The following is a 26298-nucleotide window of genomic DNA, read 5'->3' on the forward strand; positions in this document are numbered from 1 at the left end:
AAAGAAAAAAAGCATTTGAACCTTGTATACAGAGATGTTTCTGCAGTTATGCAAGCTTTGATTTTTTTCACAGTGCATCAATCAATGTTGGATCCAAATGATTATTTTCAGATGCATCCTATTTGAAATGCTCTTCAACCCCCCTGAATGCTCTCTTTGAAGAATTATAAGCTTGAGCGGTATATTATGTTATTTTAACGTGTTTACAACAGTTTAAGCATTTTCTTTATCGGTTGATTCATACTCAAGTACCTCAACCTCAAAAGATCTACTTCATATTCACAACCTGAATAATGATCCTTTTACTGTAGGGTTAATTTTTTTATCCAGAAAATATGTGGTCGTTATTTTAATGATTCACAGGCAGAGCACAATTGTGAGATAATTGTGTCCTCATCAGGACAATTGTTTTCCATCTGTGTAAATTGGGATCGTCTGCAATGCAGGGACAGGATCCTTATGCAACAATGTTATATTAAAATCATTTTGAGTTCCAGTGTTTTAGAAACTCTTTGTGAAGTAGATTTCAATGTAGGATTTGCAAAGGTTGTGATTGTGAATACATTTGCAAAGGCACAGTAACAAGCTACTGTAAATGTCAATCATTCTAAATAATTTAAAGATAAAAGCATATACCAGTATATTAGGCATAATGCAGTTGAATACTTTAGTAGTTTTTATATGCTACAAGCAAATTTATGCATCACAAAATTATAATACAGCTTATAGGCTTACATAAAAAGTGCACCACTAGCATCGCCACTGGTCAGAAAACACCACAGACCCCAGTTTATGCACCAAGAATAATAGCATATAGCAATAGATAGCATCTTGTTTACAATGTGCAATGTAAGTGCAAATAATAATAGATGCTAATCATACCTAGAGTAAATAGAACGGTATATGTACTAAACGTAAAATAGAGCAATGGTGGGTGGAGTTAGTGAAAATATAGTCGTTGGCTATTTGCAGCCAATGAATTAAATAAACTTTGCTTCAGAAAGCAGTAGAGCAAATAGCACTATTTGGTAAAATAATGTGTGCTACAAGCCAGTGTGTTTATGATTACGATAAATTAAAATAATACAATAACAAATAACTGTTTGCAAAATCAAGCAGCATTACTGATGCTGTACAGCTGGAAGTAGATGACCAGAAGCCTTGAAACATTCAAGTTAGAAATGGTCGCACCAGCTCACATTTAAAATAAGGTGAATAGAAATAAATATATACACTATTTGAATTAGGAGAAAATAAGCCCAATGTACATAGGACCTCTGGGATGCTAGCTAGATAGTCATTTTAAAAACAACTTTGAGTTATAATAACCACTGGATGTTAATAACGTGTTGGGTATTACACAAAATAATCTGTGTTTATGTGTTCTGGAACGAAAAGTACAGTATTGTGTCTAAATGTGAACATGTGTATCTCAGAGATTAACAGTAATATCATTGCACATGCGTGTTTAAATGACTGATGTAACACACAGAAATGTAATATTTGAGCTTCGGCTAAGCCTATAGACGGATAAATGAAGCATAATTTGGTGCTGAAACAAGTTTATTTCAAAGTAACTTTATGAACTCCTTTTTATGCATGAGCACGTTCATCTCTAGCTCTGCGTTCATTACCTGGACACAGCAACTCACACTAACACGCTCTTAACCCCTTAACTGTCACCGTCCCGCTACCGGGACGCCTAACTTTACTTCACTATATTTCCATTAAATCCTAATCTAATTATGACAAATTATATATCTTTGGAAAGGTCTAAGACTTCTAAATAGGTATTCTACCCCTGTTTTGTGTTACAAATTATGTAAAAAGAGTAATTGATGAATTTATGACAAGAGTGCACTTCAAAAAATCTGCATCATAACAGGAGGTCTGACCTTTGTCACAAAAAGTCGATGCACCCATATTTAATCATTGAAACTTATGTTTTTATGCTAAAAGTTCACAACAAAACATATAATCTAGTATTTTTCAATAAAAAATTGTAATATAATATTATCCTCTAAAAATTATAATATATATATTATCCTCTAAAATATAATATTATATTTTTTATCGCCTTTTTTTATTATATCACATATTTTAGAAGTTATCATAAATTAGGTATCATTTGAAAGCTTATGAACTCAGAATTCCTCCTGTGAAAACCGTTTTATAATTGAACGTTGCGTTACCATAGAAACGGTATTCTAAATTATTTTATCAGGCTCCTCCCCTTTTGGGCATCATCATATTTAATAATTTATGATCAAAACCTTTTCTAATCTTGACAAAACACATATTGTCAGAAAGGTCTGTGTCTCAAGGTTCCATATTTTGTGACAGAATTGATATTTGGACAGAAATTTATTAATTTGTTAAGGCAGAATGTTTACAACTAAATTCAATGGAATTCAATGGCACCCGGTGGCTATTTTTGGTACTACGCCTAAACAAAATCTCATGGGAACTTCAATTTTTGTGATATCAACTTCAAATTTGGAACATAACTTGGTTAGATTTATGGCTTTGATTTTATAGTAATTTTATAGTAAAAAATATTTTGTAAAATATATATTTTATATAAAATAAAAAATATACAGTACAGTATATTTGATTTACTGTATATTTAAACTTACATAACTTTTTCATACTTTCATTTTTTGAAGTGTTTTCACTTCAGCAATAATCTGCTGAGTGTTTTCTTTAAAACAAGACCAAACTTGGGTATATATTCAAAAGCATTCTTGAATTACAACCATTTAAGTTTGAATAGTGCATTTTAATCTTTGAGCTACACTTTCCATTATTTCATATTAATGCAGACTGAGTCTTGAGACTAATAGATGTTCTTTTCCAGCATAATTTTGTTTACTCACAGAAATACCCCAGAACATGGTGTCTGGGGTTGCTGGGTCTTTCTTGGGTAATGTTCTCTTGTGTTTAGTTTTGTATGTGGGTCTATGTAATGTGTGTTCGTGTTTTTGTTTTATTGTATCAAATGAATCTTGCAACCTCTTTAATTGTGTATTATTTTTTTGGATCCAACCACTTTTACAGTTATGTTTGAGCAGCAGTGACTATGGTAACAGTACTAAAATTAGCTTTTTTTATGAGTGATGCTAAAGGAATAAAAATTGTACATTTAAATATTAGGAGTCTTATCCCTAAAATTGATCTACTTCGTACATGGGTTGCATTACATAAACCTAACATAATTACTCTTTCTGAAACATGGCTAAATAGTAATATATCAGATACTGAAATTAATCTTCCAAATTATATCCTATATAGATCTGATAGGAGTTCCAGAGGTGGGGGGGTGGCTATATATGTTTCCTCTGAGCTCATATCTGAGTTTACCATACCTACAGTTGAGCCTCTACATTTTGAATGTGCTTTTGTTAAAGTAATTTTTCACGAAAATAAAAGCTTAATTATCGGGAGCATATACAGACCACCCTCTTCGCCAGCTGAATCTTTTGATCACCTGATATCTACTATTAACTCCATTTCCAGTAAAAATGAAATTATTTTACTTGGGGATTTCAATAAAAACTGGTTAGATAAATCATCTGATAAAGTGAAAAATTTATTTAGTAATTTAAATATCTCACAGTTAATTAAGGAACCAACTCGTATCACTCCTACATCTCAATCCCTGCTTGACTGGATACTTGTTTCACACCCAGATAGAGTTCTAAGTGTAGGTGTTATGTCTGATTGCTTTAGTGATCACTCGATAGTATATTGTGTATGGAAGATCAAATTACCTAAATCTCCACCAAGACTTATCAAAATTAGACAATATAAGAAACTGAATTCAGATTTATTTTTTAAGGATCTGATCGCTATAAATTGGGACAGATACCAACTTATACCTAATGTTCAAGACGCCTGGGATTTCTTCTACACCGAGTTTATTGATGTTCTGGACAAACATGCTCCTTGGAAATCTGTCCTGGTCAAGGGTAAACACCTCCCTTGGATTGACTCTGAACTTATTTCTCTCTTTAGGCAGAGGGATAAAGCATGGTCAATTTTTCGTCGTACAAGGGCTAATGTAGATTGGGAAATATACAGGCAGCTGAGAAATATGAGTAAGACTAAAACCCGTAATGCAAAGTCCAACTACTATAAGGATAGCCTTAGTAATGATTTTCAGAATCCAAAACAATTCTGGAAAAAAATTAAAACTATTACCAACACATCAGATAAACATTGTATTAACCAAATACGAGTCTCAAATACAATTCTACATGACTCTTTATCTATTGCTGAAGCATTTAATCATCATTTCTCTTCTGTTTGTTCTACCTTAATTCCCAAATCTGATCTGGGTACTGGTTTTTTAAATAATCCTTTGCCCAATTACAGTTCTTTTTATTTTAGGAAAATTCAACCAGATGAAGTGCAAAATGTCATAAATGAATTAAAAGGGAACAGTGGTGTTGGACTGGATGGTTTAGATAATAAGTTGATCAAACTAGCATCCCATATACTTATGTATCCACTAACTGATTTATTCAATCTCTCTTTGTCTTCGTGTGAGTTACCAGCTATCTGGAAAAGTGCACGCATCACTCCAATACATAAAGGAGGAGATGTACTAGATCTTAACAATTATAGACCCGTATCTATTATATGTTCTATTGCTAAAGTGTTTGAAAAACTAATTTATAATCAACTCTCACATTTTCTTAGTGTAAACAACATATTATCACCATTTCAATCTGGCTTTAGATCTAACCACTCTACATCTACAGCCCTTCTTAAATTCACCAATGATGTCCTCTCTGCTGCAGATAATGGTGAACTTACAGGTGCAATATTTATTGACTTGACAAAAGCCTTTGACCTTGTTGATCACTATCTTCTTTTAGATAAGCTCTATGCTATTGGCCTGTCTAAAAATGCAGTATTGTGGTTTAGTTCATACCTCCACAATAGAAAACAATGTGTTATTATACATGGAAATAAATCTAATCTGCTAACTCAGCATAGAGGTGTGCCCCAGGGTTCAACTTTGGGACCACTCCTTTTTTCTATTTACGTCAATAACTTACCATCAATTTTTAAAAACTGTTGTGCTCAACTTTATGCCGATGACACTGTCTTATATACATCTAAACATGATCTTCCTCAAATCCAAGCGTGTCTTCAGTATGATTTCAAAATTCTACAAGATTGGCTTTTTTATAACAAATTATTGCTCAACAAAACTAAAACATATCTCATGATTTTTGGTACCAGACAAAAACTCAAATCTGAATCCAATTCTTGTATAATAACTTGTTCTGACAGTACTCCTCTGCCTCAAGTTGAAAAATTTAAATATCTTGGGGTATGGCTTGATTCTGAGCTTTCTTTCAAAATTCATATTGGTCATATTTTACGTAAAGTCAATTATGGAATTAATGTTTTATATCGATCTCGTAACTGTTTTACTTTAAGTGTGCGCAAGAAACTCGCTTCTCAACTTATACTTCCGATTTTTGACTATTGCGATGTTGTTTATCAAAACTCAGTAAAATCAGACCTTTCCCGTCTTAAAATAGCATATAACAGACTGTGCAGATTTGTCCTTGGTTGCCCTTTTCTCACACATCATTGCACAATGTATCAAGCCCTTAATTGGCCATCTTTAAATATAAGACGACAAATCCACTGGCTTCAATTAATATTCAAATGTATCCATTTCAATTACCCTTCTTATTTAAAACAGTATTTTGTTCTTATTACTTCAAATTATCATTTGAGGCACTCTGTTCAGCTTTATTTCTCTGTCCCCCGAGCCAAGAAGACAGTTGGCAAAAGAGCTTTTATGTTTAAAGCCACTTTAGATTGGAATAACTTACCTTCCGATATTAGATCCATCACTTCATTTGGGATGTTTAAGCATACTCTGTCTTCTTACTTTGTGATTGACTGCTCTTGTAATGTATGATGCTGACACAATGAGTTGAATTATTATTATAATTTATATTTTTATTATTAATTGTATTATTATTTTGTGATCCAAATACATATATATATACTATATACATTCAATTTCAAATGTATTTCTGCCAATCTTATTTAGTGGTTGTAAAGTTCTGTATATTCCGGTTTATATTTTGTTATTCTAATTATTTATTTATTTTTTATTTTTTATGTATATATATATATATAAATATATATATATATTTTTTTTTTTTTTTTTTTTTTTTTTTTTTTTGATTTGTGTTTGTGTTTGTGGTTCTGTATTTGTTTGCTCAATATGTATAATTGTACTTTTTATTTTTTAATTGTTCTTTGTGACGGCTGTGATGTACCTTAGGACCCCCTCGAAAACGAGATGATGCATCTCAAGGGGTTTATCCTAATAAATAAATTTGAAGAATAGTGCATTTTAACCCCCATTCTCAAAGGGGGGGGGGGGGGGGGGGAGGGGGGTGGGGGTGCTATGGAGGACCAGCTCTACCATATTTAAAAATAAATACAGAAATAAATAAATGCTCAATAAATAAATAAGCATACAATTAATTGCCCCCAAAAATACAATAAACAAATAAATGTAGGTAGAAATTAAATTATACAGTGAGACATAAATGTATATATCTCTTTTAATTAGCTTCTTTATTTATTCATCTTTGTAATAATTACCTTATTTATTTATTGTCCGTTATAATCTTCAACTTTATTTATTAATTACTTATTTTTTGTAAGTATTTATTTATGTGCATGTTATAATATTTTTGTCTGTTTTATTCTTCCTTTGTATTTTTTACCCTATTTATTTCTTCAATGCTATTTATTTCTGCCTGTCGTTTTTACATTTCTGTATGCATTTCTGCCTCATTATGCAAATGAGGTGTGTCTTAAGGGGTCAACTTCTGCCCATTGGTTGGTTAGCATTTTACTGCATTGGTCAAATCTACATGGCTTTTCCCTGCCATAAAGCATTGTTTAGTGGTAGTGGCAGTAATGCAACTCTCATTGGATGCCAGCTGTGACATGACATCTGTGTCCATGTGTGCCGCTAACTGAAACACACGTTCTGTCAGAGCGTCCTAACGAAAAATAATAAAGTCAATACTTATAACGTTAGCATTGTTTTCAAAAACAGTTGCTAAATGCCTCAGCTCACTGACAACTTCATCGTAGGTAGCCATCTTTGTTGTGACTGTGGCCGGTGGCATGTAGATTCGACCGATGCAGTAAAATGCTAACCAACCAATGGGCAGAAGTTGACCCCCTAAGACAGCCCCTCCTCATTTGCATAATGAGGCAGAAATGCATACAGAAATGTAAAAACGACAGGCAGAAATAAATAGCATTGAAGAAATAAATAGGGTAAAAAAATACAAAGGAAGAATAAAACAGACAAAAATATTATAACATGCACATAAATAAATAAGGTAATTATTACAAAGGTGAATAAATAAAGAAGCTAATTAAGAGATATATACATTTATCTCTCACTGTATAATTTAATTTCTACCTACATTTATTTGTTTATTGTATTTTTTTGGGGCAATTAATTGTATGCTTATTTATTTATTGAGCATTTATTTATTTCTGTATTTATTTTTAAATATGGTAGAGCTGGTCCTCCATACAAGTAAAGCTTAACAGAATAAAACAGTCTACAATGTTAAGTCTCTCTCTGTATATTGATAAACTCTATAGTGTGTGGCCACCTATTGCAAACACAGATGTATAAGTTTCTGTGTTATAATTGAACCTGTTGGGGCTCTTTTGGCCTTAAGGCCCATTGAACTTGGATATGCAGAGGTGCTTTTTCTCTGACTCAATATGCCCTGAAATTAAACGACCTTGCACACAAATTATCAGGAGGCATTAAAAATGTAATTGTCATTAAAAGGTAGCCTGAAGGAATATGCTGCATAAATGAATCCTAACTATTTCAAAAAAACAAACAAAAAAGCCCCAAAGCCTAACAAAAATGGAATTAGTTTTAGATATGTGTACATATCTAGAAACATCAAAGTATGCGGCATAATATTTTAACCACTTTGCTTTGTTTAACAACAGAAAAGATATTCCTGATATTAAATTGCAAAAGTCTGACTTTGTTTGTTTTGGGGTCAAGAATCAGGGAATCTGCAAATGATGTATCAAATTACTGTATGTCATCACATTAAGGATTCAATGCAAAGTAAATTAAAACCTACATAAAAAAAAACTTGAGAATGTTTAAGCTGTTGCACACTGCAGAAAACGCTCTAACCAAGGCAACAAAATGTGATGTTGAATTGATATCTTCAATGCAACAAGTCATTCATTAGAATGGCTATATTGTGGTAAAGAGACTATTTCAAGGAGATCCACAATGATCTTTTCAGTCATACACATTCTGACACATAAAACGGCTGATGTAAAGCAGACTCGTATTGTTATTGATCATTTTTACAACTCACCCAAGAGCAAAACTCTATTCCATAGAGAACACAAAAGAAAACCTATTGATGTTTATATAACGTTTCTATGAGTTTGATCAACTGACCTTGTCACTCTCATCCTCTCATCCTCATTCTTTGGCAAGTTTCTATGATCTTTGCAGGCAACATCAGACACACACATTATATTTTGATCTTGTTTGCATGCATCACTAAACTCAATACACATACTGCATTTCAATGATGGACTGTTACTCCAGGATGTATTGGTAGCAAGGTGTCCTCTATATCAGTGTTAAAACTGTTTGCCAAGAACTGACTTTTGTAGATACACTAATGGAGTGTATGACTGTGAATAATATGTCACAAATATGCACTGACACTATAATAATAGCTACATCAAACAAGTCTTGTGCTCATCTTGGTGGTGAGATGACAAGAATTGTGACTTCAGAAGTGTGACTTTAGGAGCTTCCGAGAAGACAGAGTGAACTATGTCACATATGTGTGAAATGTGATACTGTGAAGACTAGTCACCTGCGAGTTAAAAACCGTGAAAAAGCAATGGGTGTGAAATGCGTCATATTGCTTTTGTTAATGACTGATCACCTTAATAGAAAGCACTTCTGCAAGGTACACAGTGTTTCTTCAGGAGTTGCGTGATGCCTTTTTAGGCAGCATAAATAATCAAAACACAATATAATTATGATATTCCCTATTGCACAAGCCAAATAAATAAATAAACAAGCATCAGTGTTGCATAAAATATATTATTGTAAAAAATACTATTGAATAATAAAAGGTCCCAAGATAGTGACCTAAAACAGACCTTCTTTTTGAAGACATCTCCCTTAAACACAGGACTGAAATCCTCTCTAAAATCCAGAGACTGCCTATACATATCAAAATGCATCCGATCATTCCAAAACAAAGCCAAACGGACTTAATGCAAAATCAACTGCATAATTCTATATCATGCATACGTATAATTCTATATAATATATCTATGTACATTGTAGAACAAAACATCAACGTATCATCAAGTTACATACTGTTTATGGTCGTTTAGCTTTTGATTTTGATGCTCCAAATGATTGGTATGTGCTACAAAAGTCATTGCAATTAGAATCATATATTTCAATCTCTGCATTTAAAAAACTACTAGGGAGTGTTTTCATTACAGCTTGTAAATGTTTTAAATGGATGTACACTCACCTAAGGCATTATTAGGAACACATGTTCGATTTCTCATTAATGCAATTATCTAATCAACCAATCACATGGCAGTTGCTCCAATGCATTTAGGGGTGTGGTCCTGGTCAAGACAATCTCCTGAACTCCAAACTGAATGTCAGAATGGGAAAGAAAGGTGATTTAAGCAATTTTGAGCGTGGGATGGTTGTTGGTGCCAGACAGGCCGGTCTGAGTATTTCACAATCTGCTCAGTTACTGGGATTTTCACGCACAACCATTTCTAGGGTTTACAGAATGGTGTGAAAAGGGAAGAACATCCAGTGTGCGGCAGTCCTGTGGGCGAAAATGCCTTGTTGATGCTTAGGGTTGGGTATCGTTTGGGTTTTATCCGATTCCAGTACCTACTCGGTATTTTTTAAACGGTTCCGGTGCTTAAACGGTTCTTAAATCGGTACTTAAGAAAATGAAACCGCACACACTTTATCAAAAAATTATACCCTTTAATTTACAGGGCCAAACTGGACACAATATTAACTTAAATCTTTAAACAATATAAATACAAGTAACATATGGTAATAATAAAACCAATATAAAATAAAAATTCATATTTACATAATATCAAATGAAACAATATTGTATCAAACAATGTAATAATACTGGAGATTAATAGAGATTACTAGCAGGCAGAGCTGCCAACTCTCACGCATTGACCGTGAGACTCACGCAAATGACCCTTTTCACACAGAAAAATCGCGGACAAAGAGGACACGGACAGACAAGACAGAGAAGGTTACTTTTGATATGGAACAAATCCACAGCTGTCAGATTCTGTCAATATTTTTACGAGATTCACACAATAAATAACGTTTTGGCTCTTTGAAATGTGACAGATCGCTGTAGCGCGTCAGTTCAAGCGGCACGTGATACAGCAGCCTACAAATCCACTGCTTCTTAGCTACGCAGCGTTGAGTGAACCTATGAAAGAGAACATCTCTGGTTACTGGTGTAACCTATGTTCTCTCAATAGGGAACGAGACGCTGCCAAGCTCCTCGCGCTGCCGACCAGCTTCCTTTTTCGGCAGAGAAATCTGAGGAGCAGATGGCGCGCGCGCACCAACATAGTATGACGACGTAAGTGCGTCGATGCGGCGCCCGCGCCATCAGCCAATGGATTGGCTTGATTCTATATGGGATTCAGACTATCGGCACACCCAGAGGGCGTTCTGACACGTAATTTTACACGTGAAATGCAGCCAAACCTTGCGAGAAAGAGCGCGCTTGCGAGACAGAAGAGACTGTGCTCCAAACTGTGTAGCACACGCACGGCGGAAAGAGAGAGAGCGAGAGACCTTGTGTGTGTGCGTGTGTGCCTAATGAAGTTAGGCACCGAAATCAGGCACCGAAATTTTCGTTCTTATTCGATCTGGTTACTACCGTTTACGTCGGAACCGGTTCCCTATTGGCACCGAGTTTCGGTACCCAACCCTATTGATGCTAGAGGTCAGAGGAGAATGGGCCGACTGATTCAAGCTGATAGAAGAGCAACTTTGACTGAAATAATCACTCGTTAGAACCGAGGAATGCAGCAAAGCATTTGTGAAGCCACAACACGCACAACCTTGAGGCGGATGGGCTACAACAGCAGAAGACCCCACCGGGTACCACTCATCTCCACTACAAATAGGAAAAAGAGGCTACAATTTGCAAGAGCTCACCAAAATTGGACAGTTGAAGACTGGAAAAATGTTGCCTGGTCTGACGAGTCTCGATTTCTGTTGAGACATTCAGATGGTAGAGTCAGAATTTGGCGTAAACAGAATGAGAACATGGATCCATCATGCCATGTTACCACTGTGCAGGCTGGTGGTGGTGGTGTAATGGTGTGCGGGATGTTTTCTTGGCACACTTTAGGCCCCTTAGTGCCAATTGGGCATCGTTTAAATGCCACGGCCTACCTGAGCATTGTTTCTGACCATGTCCATCCCTTTATGGCCACCATGTACCCATCCTCTGATGGCTACTTCCAGCAGGATAATGCACCATGTCACAAAGCTCGAATCATTTCAAATTGGTTTCTTGAACATGACAATGAGTTCACTGTACTAAAATGGCCCCCACAGTCACCAGATCTCAACCCAATAGAGCATCTTTGGGATGTGGTGGAACGGGAGCTTCGTGCCCTGGATGTGCATCCCACAAATCTCCATCAACTGTAAGATGCTATCCTATCAATATGGGCCAACATTTCTAAAGAATGCTTTCAGCACCTTGTTGAATCAATGCCACGTAGAATTAAGGCAGTTCTGAAGGCGAAAGGGGGTCAAACACAGTATTAGAATGGTGTTCCTAATAATCCTTTAGGTGAGTGTATATGTGTGTGTTTTGTAATGTATGTTTGTATGACTTTCAGGAGATTTGAACTCTCCTGCCAGGCAGTTGTTGAAAATAAGAACTTTTTCTTAAGTGACTTGCCTGGTTAAATAAAGGTTAATAAGTTGTGTTTACCACAGGCTTTATTTTACCACATAACTTGAAAAACTCCATTATAAACTCAATAGGAAAATCTCGAGGGAACCAGTGGCAAATTAGTCTTCCAGGTTTTAACGTCATCCCTGCACCACTCTATTGAAACAAACAAACTTCTTCACAAAATCATGATATATTTGACTCCAATTGAAATCTGTGTTATTGTAGCGTACCAATGCTAATAATAATGGTGATTTCTGCCTACATACACATAAAGATTAGACCTTGCTTGACTAGAAACACAATTAGGAACTACATAATAATTCAATGTCATGTAATTCACTAACACTTTATAGAAATGTTTCTTTCACATTACACTACATTAAGACACTTAACAGACACTTTTATTTAATGTAATTCAAGTCTTAAAGGAGGATCACAAATCAATTAGAATCAACAAAGAGATCCTATTCCACCATTAATGCATTCATGAAATGTTAGACATCCCTGAGCCAAGGAGAAATTATTTGTTAGCTAGCTTTTGCTTTAAATGTAAAGAAACTGCCTGTATTAAATGACTCTGGAAAGATTTTTTAAAAGGGCACATGCTAATGTAGTCACTGACTCTAATACCTCATTTACAAAAGCACATTGTTCCACTGCAGTGAATTCAAAGTGGTGCTATAGAGAGCAAACAAAGCACTGAGCACATGAAATTCACACTGGTGATGGTGGTAGTCTGGCATGGTCATGCAACCGGTGTGTTAAATATTTACTGAAAACATTCTGTGCTAACTAGTCATGCTTAATTGGGTGAATTTTCATCTATGTAGCAACATTCATTACATAATTTAATTCTGTTGTCAAAACATTTATCTGGATGTCTCCCTTAATTCAGAGCTATTTGTTACTAAGACCCACAATATGATTTACTGGGTATTGCTACATTGCAAAATTAATACAAAATGCAACATAATGAAAGCAGAGTGGATGCGCGTTGCTGTGAATGCCAAATGCAATGTAATGGAAGCAGATAATTTGTTCCTTCCTAGTCAAACATGATACTTTGAATCTGCTTAACACAATATTTTATTCAAGAACTAGTCAATGTACAGATATATCTTGGGGAATGTCTTAGTAAATTCATAATGAATTTTAATATACCTTGTGCATTACTCTGACTGGATTAATATTTATTTATGTTGTTTTTTTTTCTCAGCTTACATGGCCCAAAATCAAGGGGTCAAGGTATCGCTGGTCAGCATGACCCTGTTGTAGAACCCCGGCTGGTAGATGTGACACCATCTGGCCGCTAATAAACAAGTTGCTCCATTGACGACAATTCAACATCATCTGTTTATTCTGAGGGAAATTCTTCTTGTAAGCAACACATTTACTGTAACTATATTACAGTACATATTTTACCACATCTATTAAAAGTGTGAAATGGATTTATATTTTTTCCCTGTCTGATACATTTGACGTCAGAGGTTAGGCTTAGTAACTAGTAGGGTTAGTTGGTAATAGCAGGATGATTTTCAAGTCACCATGAAATCAACAATGACAGTTCTTGTTTTTTTATGGAATATTGCAGTATGCGCGGAAATTATTTTTTATTTAATGTGCCCTTGTAATCTTTAATTAAAATAACTCCCCCCTCATATCTTCTCTGATGACGTGTTTACTTGCACGAGGGAGGGAGAACCTGTAACTCACATGAGATCGGCCAATAGCAAACCACAACCATTCAATCAATTCCCAATGGACAAAATCAAATCCCACCGCACATTTTTTTCTTGTTCGAGAAGCAGTTTCACTCAAATATACATCACAATAGGGAAGAAGACTACCTCAACTTCTATTTCAAGCCGATGTTAATATGATGATGCTCACAAAGGGAGTATGGGGTATGAAGGCACAATTGTATGATGTCTCAAAACTGCTGTACAGTCTAACTACGTTCACATAAGCATAGAAGCACACCTTTAAACTGTGATTTACCAAAGTTTTGTGCATATAAAAACATATGCAAAGCAGATGACATATGCAAAAATAAAAATTACTGTCTACTGAGGATTGTGTATTCCAGATATAGCATCAGAAATTAGCGCCTCTTCTCTGTTTTCACAGGTTTCTCTTTACATTTACATTTATGCATTTGGCAGATGCTTTTATCCAAAGTGACTTACATTGCATTTAAATACACATTTACATTCTTATCAGTTCTTGCTTTCCCTGGGAATCAAACCCATGACCTTGGTGTTGCAAGCGCCAACGCTCTGATTTTTGTTGGGATTTCTTTTTTTTGCCTTGATTGATATAGGATAGAAGAGAACTATCAGGAAGTGAAGTGGGATAGAGAGAGTGGGACAGGATCAGGAAAGGTATCAGAGCAGGGACTCAAACTCAGGTTGCCCGAAGAGAAACAGCACTACATGGAGCGCTCGCCAGTCACCGACAGCAATTTTTTAAAATCATTTTCACAAAAGTGTAATGGCACCCAGAATATTTGGTGGTATGAATATCTGAATATGCAATATATATATTTAAATAAACTTTTATTCTAGCTTCATGCATTCCTTTTTTATCAACACTTGGGTTGATGTTTTGTATGTGGGTAAGTTTCATAAAAAAAAACTAATTTTGAGCAAAAAGCTGAGAAAACCGCGTTGTGTCAAAGACTTATCAACACCCCCAAAGCTCACAGTCCTATAGCTCGTCCTGGGTTGACATTTCATTCAGTGACATTGTGTAGTTGTGATATACAGTATATGCTGTTTAATGTTGATGCTTGCGTTATTTTACATATGCTTCTGCTTACATATGATATCGCTGGTTTCTGTTTCTTCTTCGCCTGTGTTTTGAATCAGTACTCTTTCAGAAGATACGTAATAGAGCCCCCTACTGTGTAATAGTGAAAGCACAGAAAGCCGTACATTTCCGTCAATGGTGGGGAAGCGTTTTCTTAAGAACATTACCGAAATTTCCGTCAAGGGCGGATGGGGGAGTTAAAATAGGTCATAAGATCAAAAGACTATTCAACAACGAAAATATTTGTTACCATTTTTTTGATTGTCGACAACGACTAATCTGTTCAGCCCTGAACTTAATCAATCAGGCCATTAATGAAAAGTATAATTATGCGAACTGGGACTCTCTTTGCTCTTGACTGGGACACCACTCTTCGGAAGATGCGTTTGCTTCTGCTTTAGAATGCAAGTTATTTCTGCTGAGCCAGTAGGCTTTTTTTACTGCTGTATTACAAAGTTGTTTATGAGCTGCTGTTTTATTGATATTCAAATTAGCAGGAGATGGGTTTTAGGCAAGGACTGTTGTACCGATTCAACTGATTTGCCTCTTGATGATTTAAAAAACACACTTCTTAGCCTATCTCTGATGCTAAGCGGTAAGATTCTAACATAAAAACATTTCGCAAAATGAGGCAGACGATTAGGGGTTGTCTTGTTATGATCATCACACTGATGCCATTAGATGTCTTCATTGCATTTCATGGCATTATTAAATAAAAAATAAAAACTTATACAGGTTTAGACCAATCCGGGAATAAATAATAATAGATGTGTCAATTTTGGGTGAATTAATCCTTTAAATCAAAAATAAATCTAAAGTTTTTGCATTAAGACTCATAACCGGACCGCTGAAGCATCATTTTGTTACTGACTCCAAATTTAGATCCATTATCCAAATGGATCCAAGCGAGCAAGAGAATGATGGTGAATAAAACATTTTAAGATTACAAAAACAGGTTTATGGCAGTATAAAAATCGTTGTCAATAAGAATAAAAGTGTTTATCCTCAAACCCACTCACCCTGAGTTTCCAGGTTTTCACACAGCTCCGACTTGGCTTCTCCGTTGGGCCGCAGACTGGCCTTGGGGTTGAACTTGTTAGACATGGTGGCGGCAGTGACCACAGCTTTTAGACTGCGAGTGCTGCGCTTGGCCACATTCTGCTCCGGGTGGAAGAGCACCACATAGACTTTCGGCATGTACAGCATCCCCAGAGACACGGATGCGCTCAGACTCACTGAGATGGTCAGTGTGGTCGTTTGTATGTACATCTGCAAAACAAAAAACAAAAAAAATCACAGCATATGAAAGTGACAAATCACTGAAAACAAAGCCATTATTACATGGCATACTGGGTTGTAATTGGTCAATCACAGCTTTCTGTGGCCAAATATTTTAATATAATGAAACTGTATATTTGTCTGTTGCCCCAGGCAACCAATACCCTGCAGTGTGCTAGTTTTATATCACACCACAGTCTATTTCTTCTCACATAATAAAATAATTTTCACTAAAATCAATATTTGAAGACCATTTATTTACTTGTTTGGTAGGAAAGAAATAATGTAAGGGACAATACAGGTCATTATCACAAAATAAACCCCTTCAGGATGATACAATAGCCCTCTTCTTCACAGTGGGGTCCTGTCAGGGCTGTATTTTGCAATAATGAAGACGTGTTCACATGACCTGGGACCTTCTTTTCACGAGGGCTTGTTGACATAATATCCCCCTGATCTAACTGACACAGTCAATATGTCAAGCCTCAACAGAGAGCCATAACCTTGTGACTCAACATGCCCAAAGCATCACCGTCACCACATTTGAATATGCGTAATTCTCTACTAAATAATATGCAAATGACTAGAATGTCAGAATACAGAGTATTCATGATATAGAAGGCAGACTGCATTTGCTGAGATTTTCAGTTGTGCAACCAACTGACACTTTGCTATCCCATGGCATGAGGCCATGAGTAATGAATGAGAGGTATATAGGTAGTGGTATTATGATGCTGAACAGTGCTATAGGTGCCAAAAATTATATGTTCCTTTAATTGTGCTGTACTTGACTGCAGCAATCAGCTATTTTTGCGCTCACACTTCAAGTGTGTGACTTCATTTTGTCACATAATTATCATATAATGCTCAATGTTTCTCAACTTCTACAATTGATACCGCTTTCTCCATATTAGGTGTTTAATATACAGTGGGATCCAAAAGTAAATGAACAGCTTTTGAACAATTTTAAAACAAAGAATATTTTGTTTAAAGGTACAATATGTAAGAATTTTGTAATAAAATATCCAAAAATCACTTGGACAGTGCGATATATTTCCTGCAATTGTGTACTTACAATATCCCAAAAGTTCCCAAAGATTTTTAATTTCAGAGAAATTACAATTTTAAATAATTGGCCGTCCCGGAATTTTCACTTGTCGTCTGTCACTGACGCAATATCTACGTTATCCCTGGTTTCCGCTCGTGCAGTACAAGTAACCATGGCGACAGACGTGGACAACAGCGTTACGTCTAACTGCAGTTGTTTCGTTAAACATTATGGACCATGGCAAGCAGACTTTGGGAAAAAAGGAGAACTAAAACGAGGATCAATATCAGCGTGGCGTTTTCGAGATGCCGAGAGCTCCACGTTCGTGACAAACTTCGACTTGACAGAGACGCTGCTCTTACATGTACTTTATTAGACAGGTGAGCAAATGTACATAAAACTAATCAATGTTATATAGCTCAACATGATGAAATGTTAGAACATGATCAGTATGTTATTCTAATGTGGATGTAGCTTACTGCTAGTCTCATACAGCCAACAAACTAACACATACATACAATAACATGTGTTATTTTGTAACTTTCACCACACTCAAATGCAGTTTAGCGTGATAGTATGTAGACCGAAGTGAAACAGCGCTGTGTTAACTCACAAGCTTCATTCGTCAAATAAACTGACCCGTGTGAGTAATTCAGCACTTGCGGGTAGTTCGGTAGAATTAAATGTCCTTATTCCTTTATATCCGCGGGACTCGCGGGGGCTGATATCGGTCTCTCATTAGCAATCGCGCCCTACTTCATACCACAGTCATGATAAAAACAAATATATTCACTCATCCATAAGCATTATTAGATCCATAAGCTTGACGACAAGTTCCATAATTCAACTGGAATTTTGCGTCATCAACCTACACCTTTGTTATTGTAAGAGGTTAGCGAAAAAAATGACATTGTATCTTTAACAATTAATAAAAGATAAAAAATGTATAATATCATTTGTAGAGCAAAATGGTATTGAGAGTGAGGAGTCACGTGCCGACTTGGGCGGGGTCTGAGCCGGTCGGCCATGATGGTAGGAGACGCTATCGGTTGCCAGGGGCAACGCCTTCAGAACTTCACAGAGGCACGACTAAACATTCCAGAAATAGCGAAAGAGAGACAGCGCAGCTTAGTGTTTGTTTACATTTTACCGATACGCCACAGTTTCTTTGGAAGATATGGAGAAGGAAGAGAAATGAAAGGGGTTCTATCGGGAGAGACTAAATAACAATGCTAGCCAGCTTAGAGAAACTGCTTGTCAATAAACTGACAGCAGCAACAGCGAGCAAAGCCTGCTTTCAAAAGCAACACATTTCAGCACAGTTCGCCTTTTATTTAACACAAACGAACGAAATTAATACTCTGTTATTCAACTAGAGTTGTTTCATTTGTTATAGATATATCTGTAGCGCGAAATGTTTTAAAAAGACACCTTTTTTAATGACGTACGATTCGCATTGACAGGGGAATGTCTGATCTGTTCGCTTAACGTTGCACGGCAGGTGCAAATGCACGTATCTGATTCATATCAGATTTATTTCCACATATGAATGAGGCCTGAAACATCAAGTATGACTGAACTCTCGCAGTTTAACGTTACAGGTTTGGGGGTTTCTAAGTCTTGCACCCAGCCGCAACAGACTTGTTCAGCTTCTAATGACTTAAAGCTTCTGAACTCTTGCATTGTGTAGGCAGTAACGTTAGTCACTGATGTGATACCATAAACAAACCGGGTAATTAACTATGTCAGCGTATGTGAAAGGTGGTAGTGCTTTGGGTCTTTCGTCCATGCTGTAGCAGGTCGTACGGGTCCATGTTGATGTCAAGTAGTTTCTCTAAATAACGCTGCTTGGTGTTGTGATTTAGTCTCTCCCGATAGAGCCCCTTTCCTTTTGCTTCCCCCTTCTTCATTTATTCCCAAGAAACTGTGCCTTATCGCAAAAATGCAAACAAATATCAAGCTTCTCTCTCTCTGTCGCTATTTCTCTCGGTCTCACGGTCGAAGTAACCATGACAACGGATAGCGTATCCTACCAAGATGGCGAATCCTTCCCACAATGCAACGCGGAGTGATACGCGTGACGTCACCTTCTCATTCTCAATTAGATAATTACATAATTACATTATTATTAATCGTGTAATTAATACAATTATAATAAAAATGAATAATTACGATTATAAACAATAATAATAAATTCAATAATAATATATTAACAATAATACATTAATTTCAGTGGAGCTAAATGACGAGCAGCTGTGAGCAGGATTTCTCCGCACGACGCCACAGAAGTAAAAACCAAGCGACTGATAAAATTGTTGTTTTACTTGTCCTGGCTAGTTAGCTCAGAAACTCAGATTAACATGCAAGTGATTGCTTTCATTGCTGGTCACTTTGTCGCACCTCGCCCAGTTAGGACACGGTGTAAGGCATTATTACCTAAATAATGAGAGGGTAATCATGATTATTTTTAACCAACCACTTTGTTTATGACATGTTTTCAGTGACACACACACACACACACACACCAGCACTAATGGCTCCAGCCACTCCATGGAACTGCTGCGAACCCCCTGCTGTTGCTTTAGAACGCTGCTGTGTGTTTTGGCTCTGGCGGACGTGACCTCGGCTCTGGCTCCACTGTGTGCTGTGATTAAGTGTGACTCACTGCTGTGATCTCCATCCAGAGGGACTGACTGGAAAGCAGTCTCAGCACAAGTCGACAGGAAGGGTTAGGACCACATCAGCTGTGCTGGGGCTCTTCTCGAAGAAGAGACAGATGGCTAACACCCAGCACTGGCCACTAGGCAATCCTAAAGAACTGTGTCGTTCAAATATAGCGCAGTGTCTTTAAAAAGGCACTTATTAGCTAGTCACGACACCAATGTTTCAGTAGTTTTAACCATGTTGTTTGCAGAGCAAGTTGACATTACACAAAAGCCAAAAGAAGTGATTAAAATAATATCTGTAATATGTTAGTTTGTATTAAACACATAAAAAAAAAACATGTATCTTTTTCTACCAACTATTAGAGCTACTAGATATATAAGTCAAATGACAAATGATACCCATGGCAACTAACTGGAATAAGTTTTAAAGTACTAAGATTACTAAAATGGAAATAAAAGCTAAATAGAATATGTTTAAAAAGAGAACTAATATCATAAAACGAGGACTAAAATGATAATGAAAAGAAAAATATAAAAATCAAAACTAAATCAACATATTACTATAAATAAAAAAAAATAAAAAATGCATGGCTGTGCACATGGTTTGGATGATGAGATTTTGGACCCAAATCTGAAAACTGTCACATGCCAGCTAACATCCACTTATGATAAACACCCTAGCAACCACCCAGAAACCAACCAGAACACGCAATAGCATTAGTAATGCAATTGCAACCACTAATTTTGTGGTGGACAGTTTAAACTCCGCTCACATTTTCTTCAGTAAAACACAGTTAAAAGTGTAGTGGAAAGAGGGCAGGAAATGATAAGATATGTCACTTGCCACAGCTCAATATGTCAGAGGTCTAACCAAAAGGCCATGGCTCAGATAAAAGCTATTGTTAAATATGGTCCCTGGTCACTTCAGTCAGCAGAGCTACACTTTCAAATTTAACCAGAAAATCTATGGCAGGGCTCCAACAAATCACCTGGAAGGACATGACTGGTCCATACATAGTGATTACACAGGCCAGAAATTATTAGCTTTAGTCTATACGTCGAAAACTCTCACTAATCTAGCTGAACCTAAAGTTGCAATTACAGTCACAAATGAGGATTTAATGGCGCACACGACAAACGATTCATAGCGGTATCTCATCAATGCCTCCGCCTCGGGCCCTGTATGTGCAGACAGCACACCTGCAATCTAATGAGGCTTGTGAGAAATACTGAGACGAGAACTAGACAGTGAATCAGCGTTAGTCCTCTGAGACATTCTCTGTTGTCTCTACACATACAAAGTGTTCCACTTTTTTGCCCTCGAATTGAAACCACAAGTTTAAAAAAAGCAGCTGTTATTGCACTCGCACGTATAAATGTATGACTTGATAAAACGTACACCGGAACACCATCAACTTTAATAATACAACAACTGATTCAGCCACTTCTTCACCTGCTGCTGCCAAATTATCTCTTGGGATAAAGAACAAAAAAATTAACTGTCATTTTTTAAAAGGAAGTAGGTCTTATGCCAACATCAAAAGCTTTTTAAGAAAGAAGTAGGTCTCATGTTAATAGCAGCGCTGTGGAAAACATCATTAAATGGATGTGAACGTTTGCCATTCAAATGAACAATGAATTATGCACATTTAAAATCATTGAATATGCTGCACACAGAAAAAAACAAAACCTCATTCTTTTAGATTCCATGCAGCTCTGAATAACAGAAAAAAAAGAAAGAAAAAAAAACATGTTTAATTTTTCCAGTGCAGGGATGGACAAAGTGGGGTGCCGCTGTCCTGCAGAGTTTAGCTCCAACCCTGATAAAAAAACAACATCACCTGCCTCTACCCTCAGCAAAGCCATTTGAAGGCAGTCCTGCAACCTTAGCCGAAAACACGCCAGCTAGCGCAGCGGTGCGCAGGGAAAGAGACAAGAGGTCGCTTTTGTGATGAAATAGCTTATCGTTTAATGAATCGACAGCCCATTGGCTAATCCTTAACATGTTTGCAACATTAATTATGGATAGATCTGTTGTTAGTTTACACAAAAATAATTATGTTTTATACATAAGAGAAGTCATGGACAATTGCGCAAGAGGTATGATTCAGTTTACAGCACTTCTCATTCATTTCTATGGTGTCCGCAAACAGTGATTGAACGTCGCACAACTTCATGAAATTCAATGACGTCAAGGCTGTAATGTGATTGGTTAACAAGGCACACGTGATCCAAGAAAGCTGTTATACTTTCTCCAATGGTAGAGTCACGGACCCTCCTATCTCCCAATAAGAAGACCATGGCTGTGCCAGAAATCGCCCCCTACACCCTTAAATATAGGGCACTATTTGAGGGGACAGCCATTTGTAGTGATGTCAGGAATCATCCACCTGAATCATCGGACCTGAATAATCCATCCACCCATTTTCCAAACCTCTGGTCCAATGTGGCTACAGCGGAATATCATACAGGTATAAATTCCTTTTTAATTGATTATTAAATTGTTTAATTAAGTTGTATACATAGTTTCCATGACAGAGTTCAAGATAAACCTTTTCATCTCGATTGATTGATTGATTGATTGATTGATTGATTGATTGATTGATTGATTGATTGATTGATTGATTGATTTAATTTAATGACCACACAGCCAGGCTGGTGGAATTTGTTTTCAGTACAGCTCTTTGGTACAGCTTCCAGCATTACATTAAACAGTAAACATTAAACATATAAAGTAACATATATATACATACAGACAGACACATTAATACATAATACATAAAGGGTCATGCTTAATCCACAGTCCTCAGCGTTCAGAGTTCAGAATGTTTATTGCTTTTGGAATGAAACTGTTTTTGAAGCGAGTTGTTCTGGAGGCGATTGTCCTGTAACGCCTCACAGAGGGCAGTAACTGGAAGGCGTAATGTGCAAGGGTGGAGATATCAGAAATTATCTTGTGGGCTCTGCGTAGTATCTTACTACTGGAGCTGCCTGATAAGTTTTAAATAATTATTAAACAGCAAGCACAAACTATAAAAAAGCGGCTGACCTTTCGGCACACTCACCCAGTGTCAAAATCACCCCTTATACCCTCATTCACTATTCCCTACATTAGTCCACTTGTAGGAGTGAATGAAAACCGAGTGAGTGAATTCGGACACTGAGTGCTGGAAGGGCTGCCGCTTTTGCATTGTTTGGGCTTTCTGTAATCATTTGAAAGTGCAAACTGGCAGACTAGCATATATAGCATAATAGTTAATTAAACAATTTAATAATCAAGTTAAAAGGAATTTACACCTGTATGATATTATGCTGTAGCCACATATTGGACCAGCTGTTTGAAAAATGGATGGATTGATGATTCAGCTGCGGCCGCCATCTTCAGGCGAGTTGCGGGAATTCATTTGGCTTGACCGTCACAGTGCATTATGGGTATTCTCTAGCCATTGAGTGTACATCGATTGTACACTCGTTATTGAGGTGGATTGTGGGATTGAATGAGTACACTTAATAACGTCCACTATGGTTTCGGACACCATTACAAATGGCTGTCCCCCCAAACAGTTCCCTATTCAAGGGTGTAGGGGGTGACTTCGGAAACAGCCTCACTGTCTGAATTCGAATATTAGTGGACTAATGCAGGGAATAGTGAATGAGGGTATAGGGGCGATTTCTAACACAGCCCATCTCTTGCCCGAAGACACTGATTCGCTTGTTCAGGTGTGTTTGATTAGGGTTGGAGCTAAACTGCAGCACAGCGGCACTCCAGAACTGACGTTGCCCATCCCTGTTCCAGTATCTTATGCAATCAAAGCAAAGCTTGATGGAGTGAAAATTAGAATGTTACACATGAAAACTTGGGACTTCATCTATCATGTATCCAGGCCATCCCTGAACGTCATAATGAATTAATTCTTATGTCACTATGTTAATCTAATTTCTTCTATGTTAATGCGCAGAGACAACTAACTATAAGTAAGTCATTCGTAGGTTGATTTTCCCGAGGGGTGTAAACACTGTGGCTCGTGATGCATCAAAATAAGGCTCTGCTTAATTGAACTACCCAGCCTATAAACTTCTGTCTCAACCAATGGTGTGAGTTTGGGACCAGGAGTACCTCTTCGGCTAAGCAAGTGGAAATAAACTGGGTGGAAATAAATGTACATGTTTATGCTTTGAGAATTGGCCATAATACATTATTACTTTTTTTTTTGTATTCAAACTGTAATACTATTATGAATGCATCTTCCTTTATTTTAATTCATGGCAGATAGTACCAGGCTTACAGTGTAAAACTTGCATTAAATTCTATCTGTGAGAAGCTGTTTAATATGTCAGAAAAAAAGCTCTCATGGATCTGTCTGTACAAGGTGCTCATTTAGGTGACAGCAAATGAATGACAGACTGAAGGAGTTCAATAACGGGAATGTCAAAGAAACTGACATTTAACAGGGGTCAGGGCCCCCCTCTACCACACCTGTCACACACGTTGACACACACATGTATGTAAATAAGCGATGTTGACCTCGCTCAGAAAGAGACAGTGATTACTCTGTCAGCAACACAAAGGAGGAAAGCCCCTGCAAGTGAACCCTAACGGCATGTGGCACTCTAATGATAGCTTTCAATTTTCGAGGTTGGAGATGCATACAAATAGCAGGTCCGTGTAAGGCGAGACACTAGACTTAAGATATTATCAAGCTTCTTCAAAACCAACATGAGAAGGGATGTGATAAACTCAAGCAAGGAAAGGAAAGAAGGAATTGTATGTTTTTCTTACGACATCAACTTTTAAAGACAAACAAAATTTAGCTTACAACATCCGATCAAAATGAGTTGTCTTTGCAAAATCTGGCACACTCAAGTTTTGAGTTTGAAGAATTAAGGTTTATTGTCCCTGACAAATAAAATGCAAAAAAAGTCATGCCCATATTATCGCCTGAAAAGCGGTGCCTTCAAAACACCATTTGTGGGGATGAGGGTTGTAAATATATCATGACGATATTCTAGACGCAAAAGTGAAAAGCAAACTAACTGATCGGACTTGATTTTCGTTATGCAGACGATCAAAACTACGAAAAGTCCCATAGACTTTCAATGAGGGGGTCAAAACTTTTTTTACTATAACTAATAGAGTTACATCCACTAACTATCTACTATTTACAAACAAAGCCTAGCAACTAGTTAAGGACATGTTAGCAACGTGCTAAATCATGCTAGCAACGTACTAAAACATGCTAACAACGTGTTAAAACATGATAGTTTCATGCTAAACATGCTAACAACGTGTTAAAACAGCTTGGTAATGTGTTAAAAGCCTGTCAATGTGATAATTCATGCTATGTGCTAAAACATGTTAGCAATGTGCTGACTCATGCTAACAACGTGCTAAAACAAGATACCAATTTGATAATTCATGTTAACAATTTGTTAATTCATGCTAGTAATGTATTAAAACATATTACAAATATGCTACTAAAATATAAAGTAATGTTCGGCACATGCTAAGACATGCTTGCAACATGATAAACAAATGCTTGGGAGCTTATAAAACGTTTCAGACAAGGCTTTGTCAAGCCAACATAAAAGTTTGTTCCAAAGATCTCCACCTTCTACTTAGACATGCTTTTTGATTGCTAAAATATTATGAAACCATTGAAACGGAATACAGAAAATTAGAGAGGACAACAAGGAATCCAGAAAAATTCAACAGAATTTGGGGGGAAAATAAAAAGAGATTTAATAGGGATCTATATATTTCATGTCAACGCACACATGAACAGATCAAAATATATTTTTTAACAGCTTTAATTTTGGTCTATTCCTTAAACAAAGCTATCGTGTGACTTCATAATGCTTGGAATAATGATGCATAAAATGGGCCACTTTTACAAAACCTTTATGGTGATTTTGGTCTTTTTTGGATCAGTCGTGTTCTGAGTAATGACAGAATTTTTATTTTCGGTTTGAACTATTCCTTCAACAAGGACGCGCTAGGTTTCCAATGTTTTCAGAGTGTTACAGTTTTTACCAGAACTGAATATATTAAGGATAGAAACAGCTGCTTAACCGCACTCATTTTATTACTTTTTTATCTATTATAATCCACACGTTTGTTTTTAGATGCAAACAATGATCATGATTCTCTTTTAGACTGAACAGTTTTTTTTTATACAGGCTTTTTTCAATGATCCGATTTCGGGCATGCTTTCAAGTTTACCCAACAAAGCAATCAAAAATCCATCTGGATCCTTCTAAAATCCAGGAAGGAAGCATACTAAAGCCCTTAGACCACAATGAGACCTACCTGCCAGACTAGCTCATTTAAAAATAAAAAAAAATCACAATTACACCACAATAAGATGACCTCGCGATTAATCATTTGACAGGCTGATCAAATTCAGCAGGGACCAGACCAGCTGCCCACATTCAAATG

At 36.6% G+C, this 26298-nt stretch overlaps 1 protein-coding gene across 2 annotated transcripts in view; it reads right to left on the bottom strand.

Annotated features, from left to right (window-relative positions):
- The window catches only part of grm4 (glutamate receptor, metabotropic 4), a 135327-nt gene that overhangs the window by 3500 nt on the left and 105529 nt on the right, over positions 1–26298 (bottom strand). For both annotated transcript variants that reach the window (XM_056270561.1, XM_056270562.1), the window contains exon 9: positions 15890–16139. In XM_056270561.1, coding sequence (XP_056126536.1) covers positions 15890–16139 — 250 coding nt within the window. The remainder of the gene's footprint in view (positions 1–15889; positions 16140–26298) is intronic.

This window comes from Rhinichthys klamathensis, unplaced genomic scaffold (assembly GCF_029890125.1).
Source record: "Rhinichthys klamathensis goyatoka isolate OS25496 unplaced genomic scaffold, OSU_Roscu_1.1 h1tg000303l_1, whole genome shotgun sequence".
NCBI classification, from domain to species: domain Eukaryota; kingdom Metazoa; phylum Chordata; class Actinopteri; order Cypriniformes; family Leuciscidae; genus Rhinichthys; species Rhinichthys klamathensis.